The sequence below is a fragment of the Microcaecilia unicolor genome, chromosome 9, assembly GCF_901765095.1.
Source record: "Microcaecilia unicolor chromosome 9, aMicUni1.1, whole genome shotgun sequence".
Taxonomy (NCBI): domain Eukaryota; kingdom Metazoa; phylum Chordata; class Amphibia; order Gymnophiona; family Siphonopidae; genus Microcaecilia; species Microcaecilia unicolor.
In genome coordinates this window covers 123,303,172-123,320,950 of record NC_044039.1, presented here as the reverse complement: position 1 = coordinate 123,320,950, position 17,779 = coordinate 123,303,172, and the positions used below count along the sequence as shown (strand labels likewise).

General features: G+C 45.1%; 2 protein-coding genes across 2 annotated transcripts in view; one reads left to right on the top strand and one right to left on the bottom strand.

The window, feature by feature from the left end:
• The window catches only part of ARG2 (arginase 2), a 49,949-nt gene extending 41,199 nt beyond the window's left edge, over window positions 1-8,750 (top strand). The window contains 2 exon segments of the mRNA XM_030215529.1: window positions 4,156-4,292; window positions 8,275-8,750. Coding sequence (XP_030071389.1) covers window positions 4,156-4,292; window positions 8,275-8,480 — 343 coding nt within the window. The 3' untranslated portion in view covers window positions 8,481-8,750.
• VTI1B (vesicle transport through interaction with t-SNAREs 1B) overlaps window positions 8,657-17,779 on the bottom strand; it is a 36,526-nt gene continuing 27,403 nt past the window's right edge. The window contains exons 5-6 of the mRNA XM_030215530.1: window positions 13,356-13,417; window positions 8,657-9,052 (exon numbers count right to left, since the gene is read on the bottom strand). Of these exons, the coding sequence (XP_030071390.1) occupies window positions 8,956-9,052; window positions 13,356-13,417 (159 nt within the window). The 3' untranslated portion in view covers window positions 8,657-8,955. The remainder of the gene's footprint in view (window positions 9,053-13,355; window positions 13,418-17,779) is intronic.

The window sequence follows — 17,779 nt, the reverse complement described above, 5'->3', positions numbered from 1 at the left end:
AGTCACAACCAGGAGTGGGCCTATGATTCTGCACCTCCAGAGGGTTACACAATTTTATTTGGTCATAATTGTGCTGTCACAGCCATAAAATGATTAATAAGCACTGGAGTAGAGTGATTGTCCTTTGCTCTGCTCCGGGCTCACCCCCCCCCCCCCCCCTTCCCTGCAGCTGCATGGAATTAACACCACTGCTGCTTTGGCTCTGGTGTATCATACATAGTAACATAACGTGTAGAGTTACCATATTTGCTCTACAGAAAAAGAGGCAACGTGCCCCACCCCATCACAGCCCGCCCCCCTGTCACTTTGATCCTTCCAAAGAAAGCCAGATTCCCTCTCTCCCCCAATGTATATTCTACTCCCCAATTTTCCAGCTTCCCTCTACCCACATGACTCCATTCACTACCTCACAAAGCCACTGCTTGAACTCTCAGCAGCCATTTTGAAGCGGTGCTGGGAGCTAGACAGTCTGCAGCCACGCTGTACAACAAAGAGGGGGCTCTTTCCTGCCCCAAAGAGGTCACTACAATAAGTAAAGGAGGGGGGGGGGGGAGGACAGGACACCCTGAGGCCCACCTGTCCTTCCACTCACCAGCTTGCCTGTTTGTCCACAAATCCAAACGGGCAGGCTAGCAAGACCCATTCAGATGCCCAGCTATGTCCTGAAAAACAGGACATGTCCGGGTAAAATCAGACATATGGTAACCCTACTGTGGAGTAGAGAGTTGCATGGAGACAGAAATTTTACCCATCCCCACCCATTGCCATTCTAACCCATACCCGCTAAGATCCATTCCGTTCCCACAATTAATCTCCTCCATCCCCACCCATACCTGCAAGAATTGACACTATTATTTACTTGCTCACAGCCCTCTGTTTCCTCCCAACCCCAACAGCCTCCCTTGTTTTTTTTGTATGGTATTCACTATTCAAGCAGTGTTCCAAGCCTCACTCTGGTGTCCCAGCTGCCTCTCTGGGCATTCCAAGCCTCATTCTGGTGCTCCAATTGCCTCTTTCAGTGCATTCCAAGCAGTGGCGTAGCCAGGAGTCAATTTTTGGGTGGGCCAACAGGTTGGATGGGTGGGCACTAGACAGTGGTGTGCTGGTAAATGTTTAACAACAGGCTCTCTCCCCGTCAACCTCTGCGCCCCCCCCCCCCCCCCCTGTCCACCTCCCTTCAAAATTGCAGAGCTGGCTATAGCCGGGGAGACAGCCTGGGGGGGTGGAGGAGGCAATGCATTACTCTCTCCAGGAAAAAAACATTAAATGATCCCAGGTTCCAATCTAATTCATGTTTAATGTGGGATAAAATGCCATAAATAAGTAAATAAAACTTTTAATGTTGAGCACCTGATTCTCAAAGTGGACATGGTCCAATCATTATAATGAAAATAAAATGATTTTTTTCTACCTTTGCTGTCTGGTGACTTTGTTTTTCTGATCATACTGGCCCAGTATCTGATTCTCCTGCTATCTGTCCTCTTTACTCCGTTTCCAGGGCTTCCTTTCCATTTATTTCTTTACTTTCCGCCTTTCTTCTTCATTTCTTGCTCTGGGTCCTCCGCAGACTTGACTGTCCAGTGGATCCAGCTTCTGCCTATTTTCTTCATCCATGTGCAATTTTCTCCTCTCTTCCTTTTCCCTCATCTCATCTCTTTCCTCACTCTTCCCTCCCCTCCATCCATGTCCAGCATTTCTTCTCTCTCCCTTCCCTCTCCTCCATCCATATCCAGCAGCCTCCTCTCTCCTGCCCTTCCCTCCATCCATCCATCCATGTCCAGCAACCCTCCTCTGCCCCCTGCCCTCCCCTCCATCCACCCATGTCCAGCAACCTTCCTCTCTCCTCTTCCCTCCCCTCCATCCACCCACCCATGTCCAGCAACTCTCCTCTCCCCTCCATCCATCCCCAGCAATTCTCTTCTCTTCCATGCCCCTATCCATCCATCCCCAGCAATTCTGTTCTTGCCCCTGTCCCCTCCATCCATCCATTCCCAGCAATTCTCCTCTCCCCTGCCCCCACCTCCATCCATCCATCCCCAGCAATTCTCCTCTCTCCCCTGCCCCCCACCTCCATCCATCCATCCCCAGCAATTCTCCTCTCTCCCCTGCCCCCACCTCCATCCATCCATCCCCAGCAATTCTCCTCTCTCCTGCCCCCCACCTCCATCCATCGTCCTCAGCAATTCTCCTCTCCCCTGACCCCCACCTCCATCCATCCCCAGAAATTCTCCTCTCTCCCTTGCCCCCACCTCCATCCATCATCCCCAGAAATTCTCCTCTCTCCCCTGCCCCCCACCTCCATCCCCAGCAATTCTCTCTCCCCTGACCCCCACCTCCATCCATCCATCCCGTGACTCTCCTCTCTCCCCTCCCGCTCCCATCCATGTGTCCAGCGATTCTCCTTCACCCCCATGCATCCTTCCCTCACATTCCACCTGCCAACCCTCTCTCTGATGGCAGCACTTCCCAGACGCTGCCTACCGCCGCCATGATCTACCTCCTCCTCTGTCTCACTCTCAACAGCAGCGGTAGCGATTCAAACACGCTACCTCCTGCTTCTAACCCGGAAGCGTCTCCTCTGCTTCTGGGTTAGAAGCAGGAGGCAGCGTGTTTGAATCACGACGCTACCGCTGCTGTTGAGTGAGACAGAGGGAGGAGGTATATCATGGCGGCGGAGGCAGCATCTGGGAAGCGCTGCCGTCAGAGAGGAGGCAGATGCAGGATCAGCGCTGCCTCCTCCCTCCGCTCCGCTGCTGGGTGGGCCTAGGCCCACCCGTGGCTACGCCCCTGATTCCAAGCCTCATTATGTGCTCCATTTGCCTTTCTGAGTGCATTGCAAGACTCATTCTGGAATCACCAGAGATTTTGACTACACTCCCACAGGATTTCCATGGCAATTCCAGCATTCCCCATGCAGCTCTCTACTCTAGAGTCTGAAAAGAAGCAGTGGAACTGCATTCCAGGCCATTTCCCCCAGAAATTAACTCCTGACTAGGCATCACTGCCTCAAACTACAGCTTGGGCAGCTGCTGACTGATGGACGGCCAGTGATACGGGAAGAGACTAGCTGGTCTGTTTAGACATATGTGTATAAACAGAAGCAATCACAGACTCTCATAACAAATTGGCAGCTTCCTCTGAAGCACCAACATGGGGACATTATATCACCCTGTCATTTGCACTCCGCTTATTTGCAACTTAGCAGTAGGTTTTGTCATTTTACCTGTAGCTTACCATTGCAAGACAACACAGAGAAGTATCCTCGATAACTCTCTTCCTTCAGAGTTTCCATTGTCGTGTACTAACAGTAGGAATCAGTAACGTCTATTCCTGCAATACTATCCACAAAAAGCACTAGGGTCCTCTTCTGTTTTAGGGCTTCTAAAGGAAACTAAAAAGGTTATACCAAATGCCTGAAAAAGTTACACAACTTGAAACTTCTCCTCAATCTGTGCTTTCTACAAGGGTACTCTGCTTAATTTCACTATCTACTTTCTTTCTCCTACAAAACGGGCAGTATTTTTTTTTTTGTGAATGCAAATGCCAACTGCCCACCCCCACTATGTCAGGGGCAACAGACCATCTGTTTGTTTGGGAGGGTCAAATGAACCAAGCTCTGTCCCTGCCACCACTATTGCTAATACTGTGCAACTTGCAAGGCAAAAAATTGGTAGGGCTATGGTTCCTGGTCCACCCTGTTCTATTGCCTATTCCATATGTGGTGGTATGAGGGTAATCCTTGTAAAATCCTGCATGTGTGAGGTAAGGGGTGCAGCAACACTGTGTCCTTGTTGAAAAGAGTAAGGGTTTTGCAAAAGACTGTGTTGTGTTACCAGAGGGAGTGATGGACAAGGAAACTTTTCACATTTCACATAGGATAGGGTGGGGGAGTTTTAACCCTCCACTAAGAACAATACAAGGTGGCAAAATTTATTTGCACTTTAACCATACTACTATCAATCATTTCTATAGCGCTACCAGTCGTACGCAGCGCTCGGTAGAAAGGAGGGATACATTAAATCACAATTTTTCTAATAACTCTACAATAAGTGATACTGCTTGTATAAAATGCACAGAACTCTGGCTAGATAGCAAGATGCAAGATAGGAGAAAACTAATGGTTTTTTGTTGTTGGTTTGTTTCACCTTTCTTTAGAACAAAAAGACCAATTCATCTGAGCTTTGACATTGATGCCTTTGATCCCACATTGGCTCCAGCAACAGGAACTCCTGTTCTGGGAGGATTATCATATAGAGAGGGCATATACATAACAGAGGAAATCCACAACACAGGTAAACTGAACCAGTGCAGCACTAGAGGGTTTGCATATCAGTAGGAAAGAAAGAACAAAAAGAAACAGCAGTTTTACAACTAGTTTGTTATCAAAGAATTTTAAGAATTCCATTGACCCTATTACACACTGCATTTCAGTACCCCTCAACTAAGGAAAATTGTTAAGAATCTGAATTTAACAAGATTACAGGCCATACATGAGATCAGTGGTTCTTAACCCAATCCTCAGGCCACACCCAGCCATTCACAATGAATATGCATGAAACAGATCTGTATACAGTGGAGGCAGTGTATGCAAATTTATTTCATGCATATTCACTATGGATATCCTGAAAGCATGACTGCTTGGGTTAAGAACTCATTGAGTAGAACTATAAAGATGTAAGTCAGTGCTTCTCAATCTTCTCCTGGAGACACACCTAACTACTAGCGACCTGCACGGAAATGGGGTTCACAGGAATCCCCTCCAGAGCTTCAGGGTTCCCATAGAGACAGATGCAGCTCCTGCAGCGTTCCTGTGGAAGTGTAAGCTGCACCTGTGCCAACCTCTCACCTACCAAGCACCAAGTTCTTTGAGTGCTGACTCCTCCTCCTCCTTGCTTTAACAGTTTGGTTGTGGAAAGTCTTTCATTAATCCTCTCTGCTCCTGGGCTGATGTGCAGGCCTCAGCTCTGACACAGTCATGAGACTCAGAGGTCACCTGAGCTACTGGCGCATGCATGTGGTGACCTCTCAGCACACAGTGCCAGCGAATCACAGATGCGTCTTACCTGTGCACGCCAGGGTGTTCCAAGCTCCAACTTCCATTCCTTCCTTGCCTGCAGTGCTATGACTCGAACCCAGAGAGAGACAGAGAGCCAACCAGAATCTTAGGTACTATTAAATTCTTGCGGGGATGGGTGGGGACAGGTTAGATTCCAGAGGGGACGGGCGAGTACAGGTTAGATTCCAGGGGGACGGGTAAGATTACTGTCCCCATGCAACTCTCTATTAGCTACTCAGGTGTTCAGGATTACACCATGAATAGGCATGAGATAAATCTACATGTATTGGACACCTGTTGTATGCAAATCTCTTGCATGAATATTCATGGTGGTAAGCCTGAAAACCAGACTAGTAGGTGTGCCTCCAGGAGAGAGTTAAGAAGCATTCCTGTAAACAAATCAGGTATAAATTAAACTGAACACACGGAGGATAATTTTACAAGAGGTGATTTGGCCGGGGGGGGGGGGGGGCACAAGTAGGCACCTATTTTGAGGTTATTTTATAAAGACATACAGAGGCTAATTTTCAAAGCACATACACTTACAAAGTTACTATGTAATTTTCTACGTCTAATGTCCCAATGCTGAAAAGCAAATACAGGCGTTAGAGTCCATTAGTGCTGGACTAGTGGCCACATTTGCTACCACCAACTGCTCAGAGCCGGCGAGCACATGAAGCAACGCGCTTGCTGGCTCTGAGTGCAATGAGCATGCAAATACTTGCAAGAGAGCTCATCTCCCATTCCTCCCCAATGCTCAGCGGGCGCTCCTGTTGTGCAAACCCTACGCTAGCTTGGAGGTGTTAGGGTTTGGCTGAGCCGTGGGAAGGGGGATGACCTCTCTGCCATGGTGATCTGGTAGACCCCTGGACCCCCCACAAATGCTAAAACCCTGGTGGGTCCAGTGGGACCCCTGTCAAGGATCCCCCACAAGACATTCCCCGGTGGCCAAGCAGTGACCCCCCCCCCCCCCCCCCCCCAAAACCCTCATACCTAGAAGAGCGGAGGGACACAGTCCTTCCTCCTGCTGGGCATGTCTCAAAATGCTGGCGCCCAGCCCTGCACGGTGTGTCCTGATGGTTACGCCCCACCCAGTGCATCCCAGGTTGCACAGGGCATGGCTGGGTGCCGCCATTTTGAGATGCGCCCAGTGGGAGGAGAGATTAGGACTGCATTCCTCCTCTCTTCCAGGTACGAGGGCTCAGGAGTGGATGTCTTGGGGGGGGGGGGGGGGGTTCCTTGACAGGGGTCCCACTGGACCACCATGGTTTTAGCATTTGTGTGTGGAGGGGGTGGTCCTGGAGTCTACCGGACCACCACGACTGACAGTAACAGGTGGTGTCCTAGGCATGCACTAAAAAGTGATGCTTAATACACAACTTATGAGCACATGAGCCAGGCATCACATCCTCCCCTTAAAGCCCCTCATGTGCAACGCTATGACTGTGCTTAAATTTGCATCTAATTAGCATTGAGCATGAGGGAGTTGTTTTTCTGCACTGATGCAGCGGTAAAACTCTGGCGCTGTTTGGAATAGCACCAGAGTTTTGAACATCGCAGCCCAAGTGCTTTGAAAATACACCTCCACATAACTAAGTCTATGTGCTTTGAAAATGAGCGCCATTAAGCACCTATGTGTCTTTATAAAATACTAACACAAAAATCTGCCAAACTTGTGGCTACAATGTGGCCGCATACATTACCAGCAGCTTGGGAGCAGGTGTAACTAAATGCAGTTGCAGTGTATACGTCCGTCCGCCCAAACTCCTCCCCCACACACACCTACAAGTGTATAGGTATGAGCTAATTTTGAAAGAGACTTTTTACATGTCTCAAGGCCTATCCACACAAAATGCTTTTATAGAATTACCCCATTTTGTAAATACATTTAGGTCACTCTGATTAATAAGGAACTCATTAAAACTAGCACCATAGCTCACTGTAGTAAACAAAACCAAGCAACGCTCTTTTTGTCACATTTTAAACTTCAGCTGCAGTGTGTTTTATTAACAACTTCAAAATTACAGTAGTGTGCTGAACAATCCTCACTGGAATCACTGGCTTCTAGTAAAGTCAAGTTAATTAATGCTTCCATTCACACCACCTGGAGACTATTCTCCTCTTTCTATTTTCCCTCCCAAATCACTTAGTCCAGTTACTGCTGCTGTGGTTCTCAGCAGGGCCGCCGAAAGGGGGGGGGGCCCGGTGCCGCAGTCCCACCCACCCTCTGTCGTTGACCGTCTGCCACCGGGCCGGGTCCCCTGCTTTGAAATCACAGCGCCTCTCACCTCCGTGTGAAAGCGCTACAGGCAGCAGCAGATCGCCTCCCTTCGGGCCTCCTTCCCTCCCTGTGTCCCGCCCTCATCTGATGTAACTTCCGCGAGGCAGCAGACACAGGGAGGGAAGGAGGCCTGAAGGGAGGCAGGCGATCTGCTGCTGCCTGCAGCCCTTTCACATGGAGATGAGAGGCGCTGTGATTTCAATGCAGGGGGCCCAGCCCGGTGGCGGACAGGGGGGGGGGAGGGGGGAGTTGCGGCGGGAGCAGCCTTGCCCCGGGCCCGACCCAGTCTCTCGGCAGCCCTGGTTCTCAGCCAAGGCCATGTACTGGAACACCTTCTGCAACCCTGCAATCATAGGTCCTAGATATGGACCCATGTGAGTGATTCTAACAGGGCACCTACTAAAATGTTTTTAAATGCACCTCTTTAATTATGTGCTTTTATAAAACAGGCTTCTAGAATAATCCCCAGTAACACACAAATTCTCCAACAGAAAGTTACATCTGCTTTGACATAGCTGTAACTTTCTACATGTATGGATATGTTTTATATACATGTACACCTCGCAACTTCACACAGACCGTACACCTACACAAAGAATGCATTTAAGAGTATCATGCTTTCGTTCATGTGTATTGAATCACACAGTTTATATTAGCTAATTGTATGATGGCTGATACTTACTCCTCTTTCCCCAGGACACTAAAGACCTAACTCAGATACTTCACTAGGTCCTCCCGCTTGACAGCGCTCAGCCATCACACTAGCTCCAACATCTGGCTGAATACTGTACACTATAGCAGATTAGCTGGTCAGTTCACACATCAGTACTGCACAATTGTTTCTTACACAAACCCAAAGATCTTTCATAAGAAAATTCATTTGGGAAAAGGATAAGCAACTTTCTGCTGTATTCTATTATTTTATTGTCTTTTCCAGGAATGCTCTCTGCCATCGATATGGTTGAAGTAAACCCTCTGCTGGGAGCCACAGCAGCAGATGCAAATGCCACCAGCAGGTTAGCAGTGGATGTCATTGCATCCTGCCTTGGCCAGACAAGAGAAGGTGCACACGTTGTCATCGATGAACTCCCCACTCCTGATGCTACGTACGATTCGGACCGGGAAGAGGAAGTGAGGCTTTAGAAGCCATGCCGGCATGTTTCACACCATGCGTTCCAGAGCTCCGAGCCAGCACGCGCATGGAGAAATATTACAATTGGCTGTGTCAATACTGTTTGAAGAGAACGTCGTGCGTTCAATTATTGCAGGGGTATTTTTGTTTTAAAAAGACTAAACTGTACTGTTTCTTGACCAATATCTGCTGTACGAATTAGGTTTTATTAATTTTGCATAGAATTACTAGAGAATAAGTTCTAGGGATATTTAAATGAGTAATAAACGAGATTGTTTGCACACTATCTACAGAAGGCCTTCCTATGGTTTCAGAAGTCTGTGACCAAGCCCTTGGTCCAACACATGCGCTAGGTCTTCACAGATGGCCCGTTTGTTCCTCCAGTTTCTTTTGCAGCCTTTACCTTCATTAGGGGCATTCAAAGTGAAACCATGTTCTTTGGCACAATTGGAAGTGTCACAAGAGAAATTAGAACACCAAGGAAACTCAGCTCTTACGAAAGAACTTGTAATAAACCACGCCTCCCAAAATGGCGAGCTCCAAGAGAATAACAAAGGACAAGAGCAGCTTGTTTGTCATAATTCTGCAAGGAAAAAAAAAAAAAAGCAGCTAAATCTGTAGCCTCGAGTACGTTTTTTTTTCTTTTTACACTGTACATAATATAGACAACACATATTTGAGTCCCTACTGATGTTACACATAATTTACCATTTGTTTTAGTGTAAAAATGAAAAACAAAAACAGATATTGAAAAAGTTGTTTGTTTCATCAATTGAGAACACAAAGCAAAGCAGGGTTTACTCGGGGATATGTCTGAGAAAACCAGAGTTCCACACGAAAATACTTTATTGAAGTTTCCAAAGCTGATAGATCCAATGACCCAACACAGCTGTGTTTCAGTAAAAAAGCCTGCATCAGGGATCCAATTCGTCTTTTTGGATAACGTAAAGAAACAATTGTATATAATGATGACAAGATCGTTAAAAGATAATCAAGCACAAAAATAGTTGCCTCCGTGGAAAAGCTTGCTATTTTTGTGCCTTATGATCTTTTAATGATATTGTCATTATAATTATAAACAACTGATGCTTTATCATATCCAAAAAGATGAACTGAACTCCTGACGGAGGCATTGTTTGCTGAAACATGGCCACGTCTGGTCACTGAACTATCAGCTTTGGATGCTTCAATAAAAGTAATATTTTTGATCTTACTATTATATTAATAAATCCCAAAATCCCCGCCAAGATAAATTGAATCTCAATAGGGTCTTTCTCAAACATGTCATTTCCAGGACCTTCTATATATCTGGAGGATTTTGTATCCATCTGAAAGGGATTATACCCATTTTTCCTGGGCCCTTGGCAATCACTTATAGACAATCTACTGCTATCTAATAGGTTAATGACCTGTCCACAACGCAGAGATCAGCCCCTGCAAGATATCCGATCATGCCATGATATGGGTGGATTGAATTGCTGCCAATGATGAAAAAGGGCAGTTCCTTATATATGTATAGGAATGAGCGTTTTCATGCCTATATATTAAAATGTTGGAAGGATTATAGTGCCACTAATTCAGACCATAAAAATGACTCTGTTCTTTTTTTGGGAAACAGTGAAAGCAGTTCTACATGGGGATATTTTTAGCTGTTCTTATTTTTTTTTTTAATCCAGAGACAGGGAAATTATACAATTTGAAAAACAGATTCGTTTGGCACCTCAAACAGATGGAGCTAATGCCACTGAGCTTAACAAACTGTATTAACTTTGCAGACCAAACTGAACAAACTGCTACACCAGAGAGCCAAGAAGTCCCTTTCTTATTATAAATATCAACTCTTTAAATACAGCAACAAAGGGGATAAGTGGCTGACTAAGTTGGTCTCATCCCATGAAGGCCCTTGGAGAATTGTCAGACTCAAGGATACAGTGGGAAGGGTTAAACATGCCGACAGTATTCCTTAAAAATTTTACATATATCCCTATGTCAATATCTTCCTAAAGAATGGACTAGAATGCCATACTTAATTAGTTTTGACGCCAAGAAGGCATTTGATAGAGTAAAATGGGATTTCCTGTACACTGTATTACAACATTATAGGTTTGAGGGGTCATTTCTACAAGCCATTCACACACTACATTCTTCCCCAAACGCCAGGGTGTGGGTAAATGGGAGTCTACCAGAAGATTTTGATATCCGAAGAGGGACCTGACAAGGCTGACAAATGTCACCTATATTTGTGCTGACTTTAGACCCCTTAATATGAGATATTTTAGCTAACCTGGAAGGAACAGGAGAGAGGGGTGAGGTATTTAAAATTGCAGACTTTGCGGATGATCTGTTGGATCATCTGGTTGATCCCCAAGTCTCCTTTCTAGCATCGCTTGACACTTACAGAAATGGGGAGGACTATGCTGGTTTTAAATTAAATCTTTCTAAATCAGAGGCCTTGGGTACAGAGGTACCAGTAGAGCAGGGCTGTAGGAGGGACTTTCCCTTTCACTGGGTAAACCAGTGATACAGTTGCCCTATTCTACTAAATGTTGTATTCACTTAACACGGGGGTTCTGCCTGGACTCTACAAAGAAGGCAGCTGGAGAGCTGGTCTGCGTTACCACTCTTCCTATCAGATCGGTGTGAGCCTGTATCGTACAGTGGCCTTCCCTAGTTGATTGTATGTGCTTCAGGTTTTGTCTCTACGACTACTAAAAACAGATCTTTCTCTCGTTAATCAGATGGTGGCATCAGAAGCTCTCCAATTCTCCCTGGGTGCTTGGCCCCTGGAATTGGGCCTCTTCCTACAGGGCTCGCTTAGCCATTTGGGTTAAGCTCTGGAGCCAAACAGCCAGGAGACAACCCTTGCAGGCGGACCTGGGGGTGGGCAGAAGAGAGATGCTCCCCACCCCTCCAAGCTCTGATGGGAGCTGAGAACTCTCCTGCTGTTCATAAGCAGTAGCAGGAGAGAAATAAAGGATTCAAAATGGCCGCCATGCCTGCCGATTACATTGGGACCACATGCCTCCATGTAGGGAAGCTGAGAAGTGGCCCAAGTGGCCTTCCCCCCCCCACAGGATTTGGTTTCAAACGCTGGAAATGACTCATCGCAGGAGAAGCAGACAGAGCTGGCAGTTGTACTAAGTTGCTAGCTCTTGCAGATTGCACATCTGCTGGCAGGCCTGCCTTACCGCTTGAGCCGATTTCGGCCTGCGGCCTTGGCATCCCTGCCGTTCCCCACTCACTGGGTTGTGCGCTAAGTTTTTTTTTTTTTTTTAAACTCAATTAGCTTTATTTCCCTAATAAAGCTAGACCACGCAAGTCAATAGGATTTTTTTCCGATCCTGGGAGCCAAGGGGAAAAACACCCAAACAGGGTGTATGGGCAAAGAGGGGAGGGGGATAGGGACCTGCACTCTCTGGCAAGGTCCTGCAGGACTGAGCCTATGCCTCACCCAGTGGAGTGTTGGGGGGTGGTGGTATAGATGGCACAGCAAAACATGCAAAAAAAAGGAAACCACAACCATAGGAAACTGCTCATGGTGAGTTTCAAAGAGCTGCCCAATTCTGTGCGAAAAGCATGGAGTTGGCAACTCTGCTAAGCAACAGCAGGTTATTCAGGTGAGCTCACTGGAAAAGATCAGCTCTCTACCTCCATCTGCTGGTAGGAAGAGATAACAATGCCACTTGTTCAGAATGGTATGGCTCAGACTAGGAATACACAGTAACTGCAAAGGCCCTGTACTGGGGGTACGTTTTGCAGAAAACACAATGCAGTTAGCTACATCTATTCAGATAGGGTTAACCATGTTGCCACATTGATGTTCCACTCCATTCTGCATTAACTGTTAATGAAGAATTACCAAAAGTTAACCATAAAAGTACCACATATTAACTCCTAACCCTGCTACTAATAAGCAGTTACTATTAACACAGTTGAATAACCAACTCCCAAGAGCGAACTATAGAACAAGCAAACCTGCCCCCTTCTACTTCAGGCTCATACTGGACCCGATTCTCAAAACCTCCGGTGCAGGCAAGAGGGCACATTATGTAGCGCAAGAACAGTGCTGAAAACTAGCCCACCCAATGCCAAAGCAAATGGGATGCAAATTTTATGTGCACTAGTAAAGCGAAAGCAAGGTGCAGGAATGTGACTTACACATGTGTACAAGAACCGGGCTTACCGCAAAATTCCTGTGTGCATGTGCCTGGCAAAAAACAGGAAGTGCGCACCCTTCTCTTGCACCATGAAATATAAAAACCCCCCCCCCCCCCCCAAAAAAAATGTGGGTTTTTTTGCAGTTTAAATCCCCTAAGAGGCTCACATCAAAGCACAGGAAAACAGGCACTTACTCCCGGCTTTGCCTAGACTCGCAGACATGTTTTGCTTTTTTTCCTCACTACAGGCTGCATGGGCTTCTTTCTCCTTTCTAAAGAAGCCAAAAACTGGCAATTTAACATGAAAAATGCAGAAGAAATCCTCTTCTCAAAATCCGAAAGCCATCCCCAAGCTGGCAGTATGTTTTCGGTGTTAAGGCCAGCATTACTTTCTGCGCCATCTTCTGAGCATCGAAGTGAATACATAATCATCAGATCTGAATCCATTTCAATGCATTTAAATACAATTTGTGCTGATCTTCAGCCAACAGAGTAGCACGCGTGCTGGAGGGTTTTATGGATGGTATAGAGGCATATTTTCAAAGCACTTTGGGAGGCTAAGTTCCATAGGTTTCTATGGAACTTTGGGAGGCTAAGTGCTTTGAAAATGAGCCCCATAGACTTTAACATGCACACAGTTCTGGCGCTAACCACTCCTAACACCTGCATTACCTTTTGAGCATCTAGGTCACTGTCTTTCAGTGACCCAAACAGCTTTCATAAACTTACTTTCTTGACATAGTGCGTAGAATCTTTCGACTTTTACTCAAGTTCTCACCGGTGTTTACCAACTGCAAAAAAACAAAACACGCTCTTAGTTATTTGTACACCTCCAATTCAGAATACTATGGCACATATAAGTAAAGACACTATCCAAAAATCAAATGCATCACAAAAGTGTCGGCAAACTGCAAGTAAAATTTAAATTGGTAGGTGGCAAAAAGAAACCCCTTCTGCACAAAGAAAACAAGCTGCCTTTTATCTTGTTTCTAAAAATTTAACTAGTAGAGCAAAGAAAGTGTCTTGCTAGCTCTCCATTTCTCTCACGTGTTCACCTTAAACCACGACAGATGAAAATTAAAGAAGAGGTATTACACATTCACATATCAGATAAAAGGAGGGGATATGATAAACATTCAGATACCCACAATGTATGAATAATGCAGGTTTTAGTGGAAAGAAAATCTCTTAATACATGGGACTGTTTAAGGCTAAAAGGGAGTAGGCTTAGAAATCACATTAGAAAATATTTCTTCACAAAAAGGGTTTATTTATTTTGATATTTATATCCCACAATATCCCAAACATACTCGAGTTCAATGTGGCTAACAGTAAATAAACAACAGACAAGGTTTACAAAGCCATAAACAAAATATCAAATATAGACCATTGATGGCCAGTTGCAATCTAAGATAGTCCATCAATGGATAGAAACCTCTCAAAGAGGAGTTTTCAGCCTTTTACGAAATACCAAGTAATCAGGCTGACCCTTGATTGCCAATGGCAGTGAATTCCACCACTTAGCACTCTGGATTCTAAAGTCAAAAGAGTGAACTGACTTATAACACGCTCTCTTGCAATCTGGAAGATGAAGTCTAAGGTAGTCCCTAGAACCAGAGGTTGTATTGCGTAGGGGAATAATTATGCACAGAGTGAAAAATACAACTCTAAACTATGGCAGATGAGTATAACCTGCATGGAGTGACCTTACCGGCAGACTAGATGGATCATACAGGTAAACGTTATCTGCCATCATTTACTATGTTACTGTATTAATGGAGTAGAGTTCAGTGAATGAATTCAGGAAAGCCTGGGAAAGATCAGTTGTTGCAAGAAAGAAGGTAAAACTGGACAGCAAGCAGGTTCGGCAGTAAAGGTACTGGAACAGGAAGGGAATACAGGCAGAGTAGATGAGTTTTGCGGTCAATACCAGCAGTCAGAGCTATGCAGTTTTGTTTCTACAGTATTACATCAATATGGCCATAAAAATGCTAAGTGCTTCTTTAACGGGGGAAGAGGCTCATAATATAACATGCATATTATTTATTCCAAGTTATCACATTTATACCCCACATTTTCCCACTAGAGCGAGCACAATGTGGCTTACAATATTACAAAAGGTTACAATGCAAGGAGGGTAATGACACAAAAGTCAGGACGGGAAAGAACATGAGAATACACATTGGCTAGACGGGTATAGGCAATATGAGGAAGGTGAAGACGGAGCATTATTTGGGGGGGATAAGCTTTCTCTAATAAAAATATTTTTAAGGATTTCTTAAATAGCTGGGGGTCGTCAATCACTTTTAGATGCCTTGGTAGGATGTTCCAAGACTTTCGGCTGATGTAGGAGAAAGAAGATGAAAACAGCAGTTATATTAACAGACTTGCAGCTTGGGTAATGTAGATTAAGGAAGGATCGAGCAATCTCCGAAGCATTTCTTGATGGTAGATCAATCAAATCGAGCATGTAGGCAGGGGCTTCCCTATATATTATCTTGTGAGTCAATGAGCAGATTTTGTAGGTAATACGGTCTATAATGGGGAGCCAGTGCAGATTAAAACGGAGAGGTTGAGCATGATCAAAGCGTGATTTGCCTAAGATTAGCCTTGCACCTGTGTTTTGAGCAGTCTGGAGTTTTCAGAATGAAATTACGACAACCAGCATAAATTCCACTGCAGTAGTCAATATGCGATAGGACCAACCAGTGAGTTCAGAAGAGCTCCCTTGTGAGGAATTGCCTGAGATGCCTCAATCTCCACATGGAGTGGAACATTCTTTTTGTGGAGAGCTTAGCTTGACTGATTTAAGTTTTTAACACCCATATTTAGGGCAAATTTTAAAAAGACAGCTAGGAATAAAACCAAGATAGGACACAACAAAGCCAGGAAACTGTCAGCTAGTACTGTAGTGCTCAGACTTTAAAGATATCGCTACACGGCTGGCAGTCTGAAACCTTCAACCTTTGTATGCTCTCTTTCTTTTAAAGAGGCAGTCTTGTACTACTAATATATCCAAGCACCACCCGTCTTACTATCTGATTCGGTGCCTGTAGGATGGACACACAAAGTATACTATCAGTTGTCCTACCTGCTTTATCGCACTTACTGCTGACTCTGATGACCTCCAGATCTCTTTCCTGTTTGTTAATTGCTCATGTTTTGGTTTCTTAAATTTTTGCACTACCCTACCTGTGCCTACAAAGATTTTCTTTCTTGCAATTGCCAGAATTACAGAATACTGAATCGTTAAACTGTAATCAAATAGAACTGGTCACAGAGAAGCCAATGCACTTACCATGTGTGATATCTCAGCACATGGTTTCCTAACAAAAGCATAATGCAAATTTTTGCTCCCTAACGCTGTAAGCATATTGGCCAAGTGCAAAAATATGCACTTTCTTGGGACAACACACTGGACACGAACACAAGGGTCTGCACCAGTGGCAACTATGTCCTCTGCACAAAAAAACTGTACTAGCACTTGTTAGATTGAATGTGCATATATTCACACATATAATGGAATGCTGTTCAGGGCATAATATGCACAGAATAGCATTTCAGCATGTGTGTGGATGTATGCGCATGCAACTCTGACTGCTGATACCCATTTGTCAACAGCACAGCCCTTTACTCTTTCTTCAGCACCCTTCACCTCAGTTATGTGTTTTTTGTTTGTTTTTAATTATTTTTACCCTTACTCTTCATGAGAGAAAGAAAAAAGGTGCAGGCCCTTATACTTGTGGCAATAAAAGGAAGAAACAGGAATGAGCAGCAAGCTAAGCTTCAGACCTTGTGCTAAAGATAATTAATAAATTTGGCACAGTAAGTTTGTAATTTGTATGTGATATTTGTATTATATGTTTTTATGATTTGTGTATGTTTTTCTTTTTAACCCACTTAGATCAAGTGGATAATGAGGGATATAAGTTTGATTAATACTCTGCACTTACCTGGGTTTTTATGTCCCTGGACTGAGCCACGCCCTCCTGCTTGAATACTGTAGAGCTAGGCCTCTTAAGGTGACCCTGTGAGGGAGTGTGCCTAAGGGGGACCAGCAGTTTCCAATACATTCCATCACACTATTCTTCACAGATTCAGAGAAGTGTGCAGAAGATAAGAAGGCTTGAGTGCAACTGTAAACTATAAACACTGGGGCTGGGGGCTTAGCTCTCAAAAAAAGCTTCCTGAAACAAGTATGTTTTTAACTGTTTCTTAAACATGGGCAAAGACGACAACTAACTTAACTCTAGAGGAAGATCTTTCACTTTAGGTCCAGCTATAAAAAACATTTGTGCATGATCCTCCTCTAGGCAGACCTGATGAAATGAAGAACATTCAAAAGACATTTTCCTGGTGACCTCAACATTCTAGACGGATGATAAATTTTCAAACTTTGGGAAATAGCAATGGGTGCATCATCATGCAATGCCTTAAAAACCAACAGTAGAACTTTATACCTAATGCGATAGTCAACAGGGAGCCAATGTAATTCCATAAGTTGAGAGGACATATGTTCCATCCTCCTGAGCCAAAAAACAAGGAGTAACTGGATCAGACTCTTCAAGAACAGACTCGGGACTCCCAATGTAAAATTAAAAGCTGTTTATTTAAGGTTTATTAAAAAGTATGGCATGGTGACGCCATGAACAGGAGCGGCTGCTGAAACTCCCGCTCCTGCCGGATTACCCGCTAAACCCTCAAAAACTGGGGAATTAGCTTGCAACGAACCACCAAATCTACACCTACAGCACAGGAACTTACGGTGAAGAGTTTAAGCTGACCAAGACGCAGCGAAACCTTATGGCGGCAAAGAGTCTTCGAAGAGACAAAGAAAAGACGCGAGGCGGCGAGGAGAAAATGGCGGCTCCGCCGAGCCCGCCCGCGCACACTGTAAGTTCGGTGTGGGTGGCGGAGGTGGTAGCGGAGGTGACGAACGCCATGGAGCCGCTGCTAGATAAGCGCCTGGGGCCCATTGACAACAAACTATCTCTGGTCCAGGAAAACTTGGGACAATTAAACAAGGAGTTGGCGGAATTTCAGCAGAGACACGGGGCCCTGGAGGATAAAGTACAAAAAATAGAGGAAGACAATAAGAAACTCAGAACCCAAGTGGAGGCATACGAAGAGAAGCTGGAGGACCTTGAGAACAG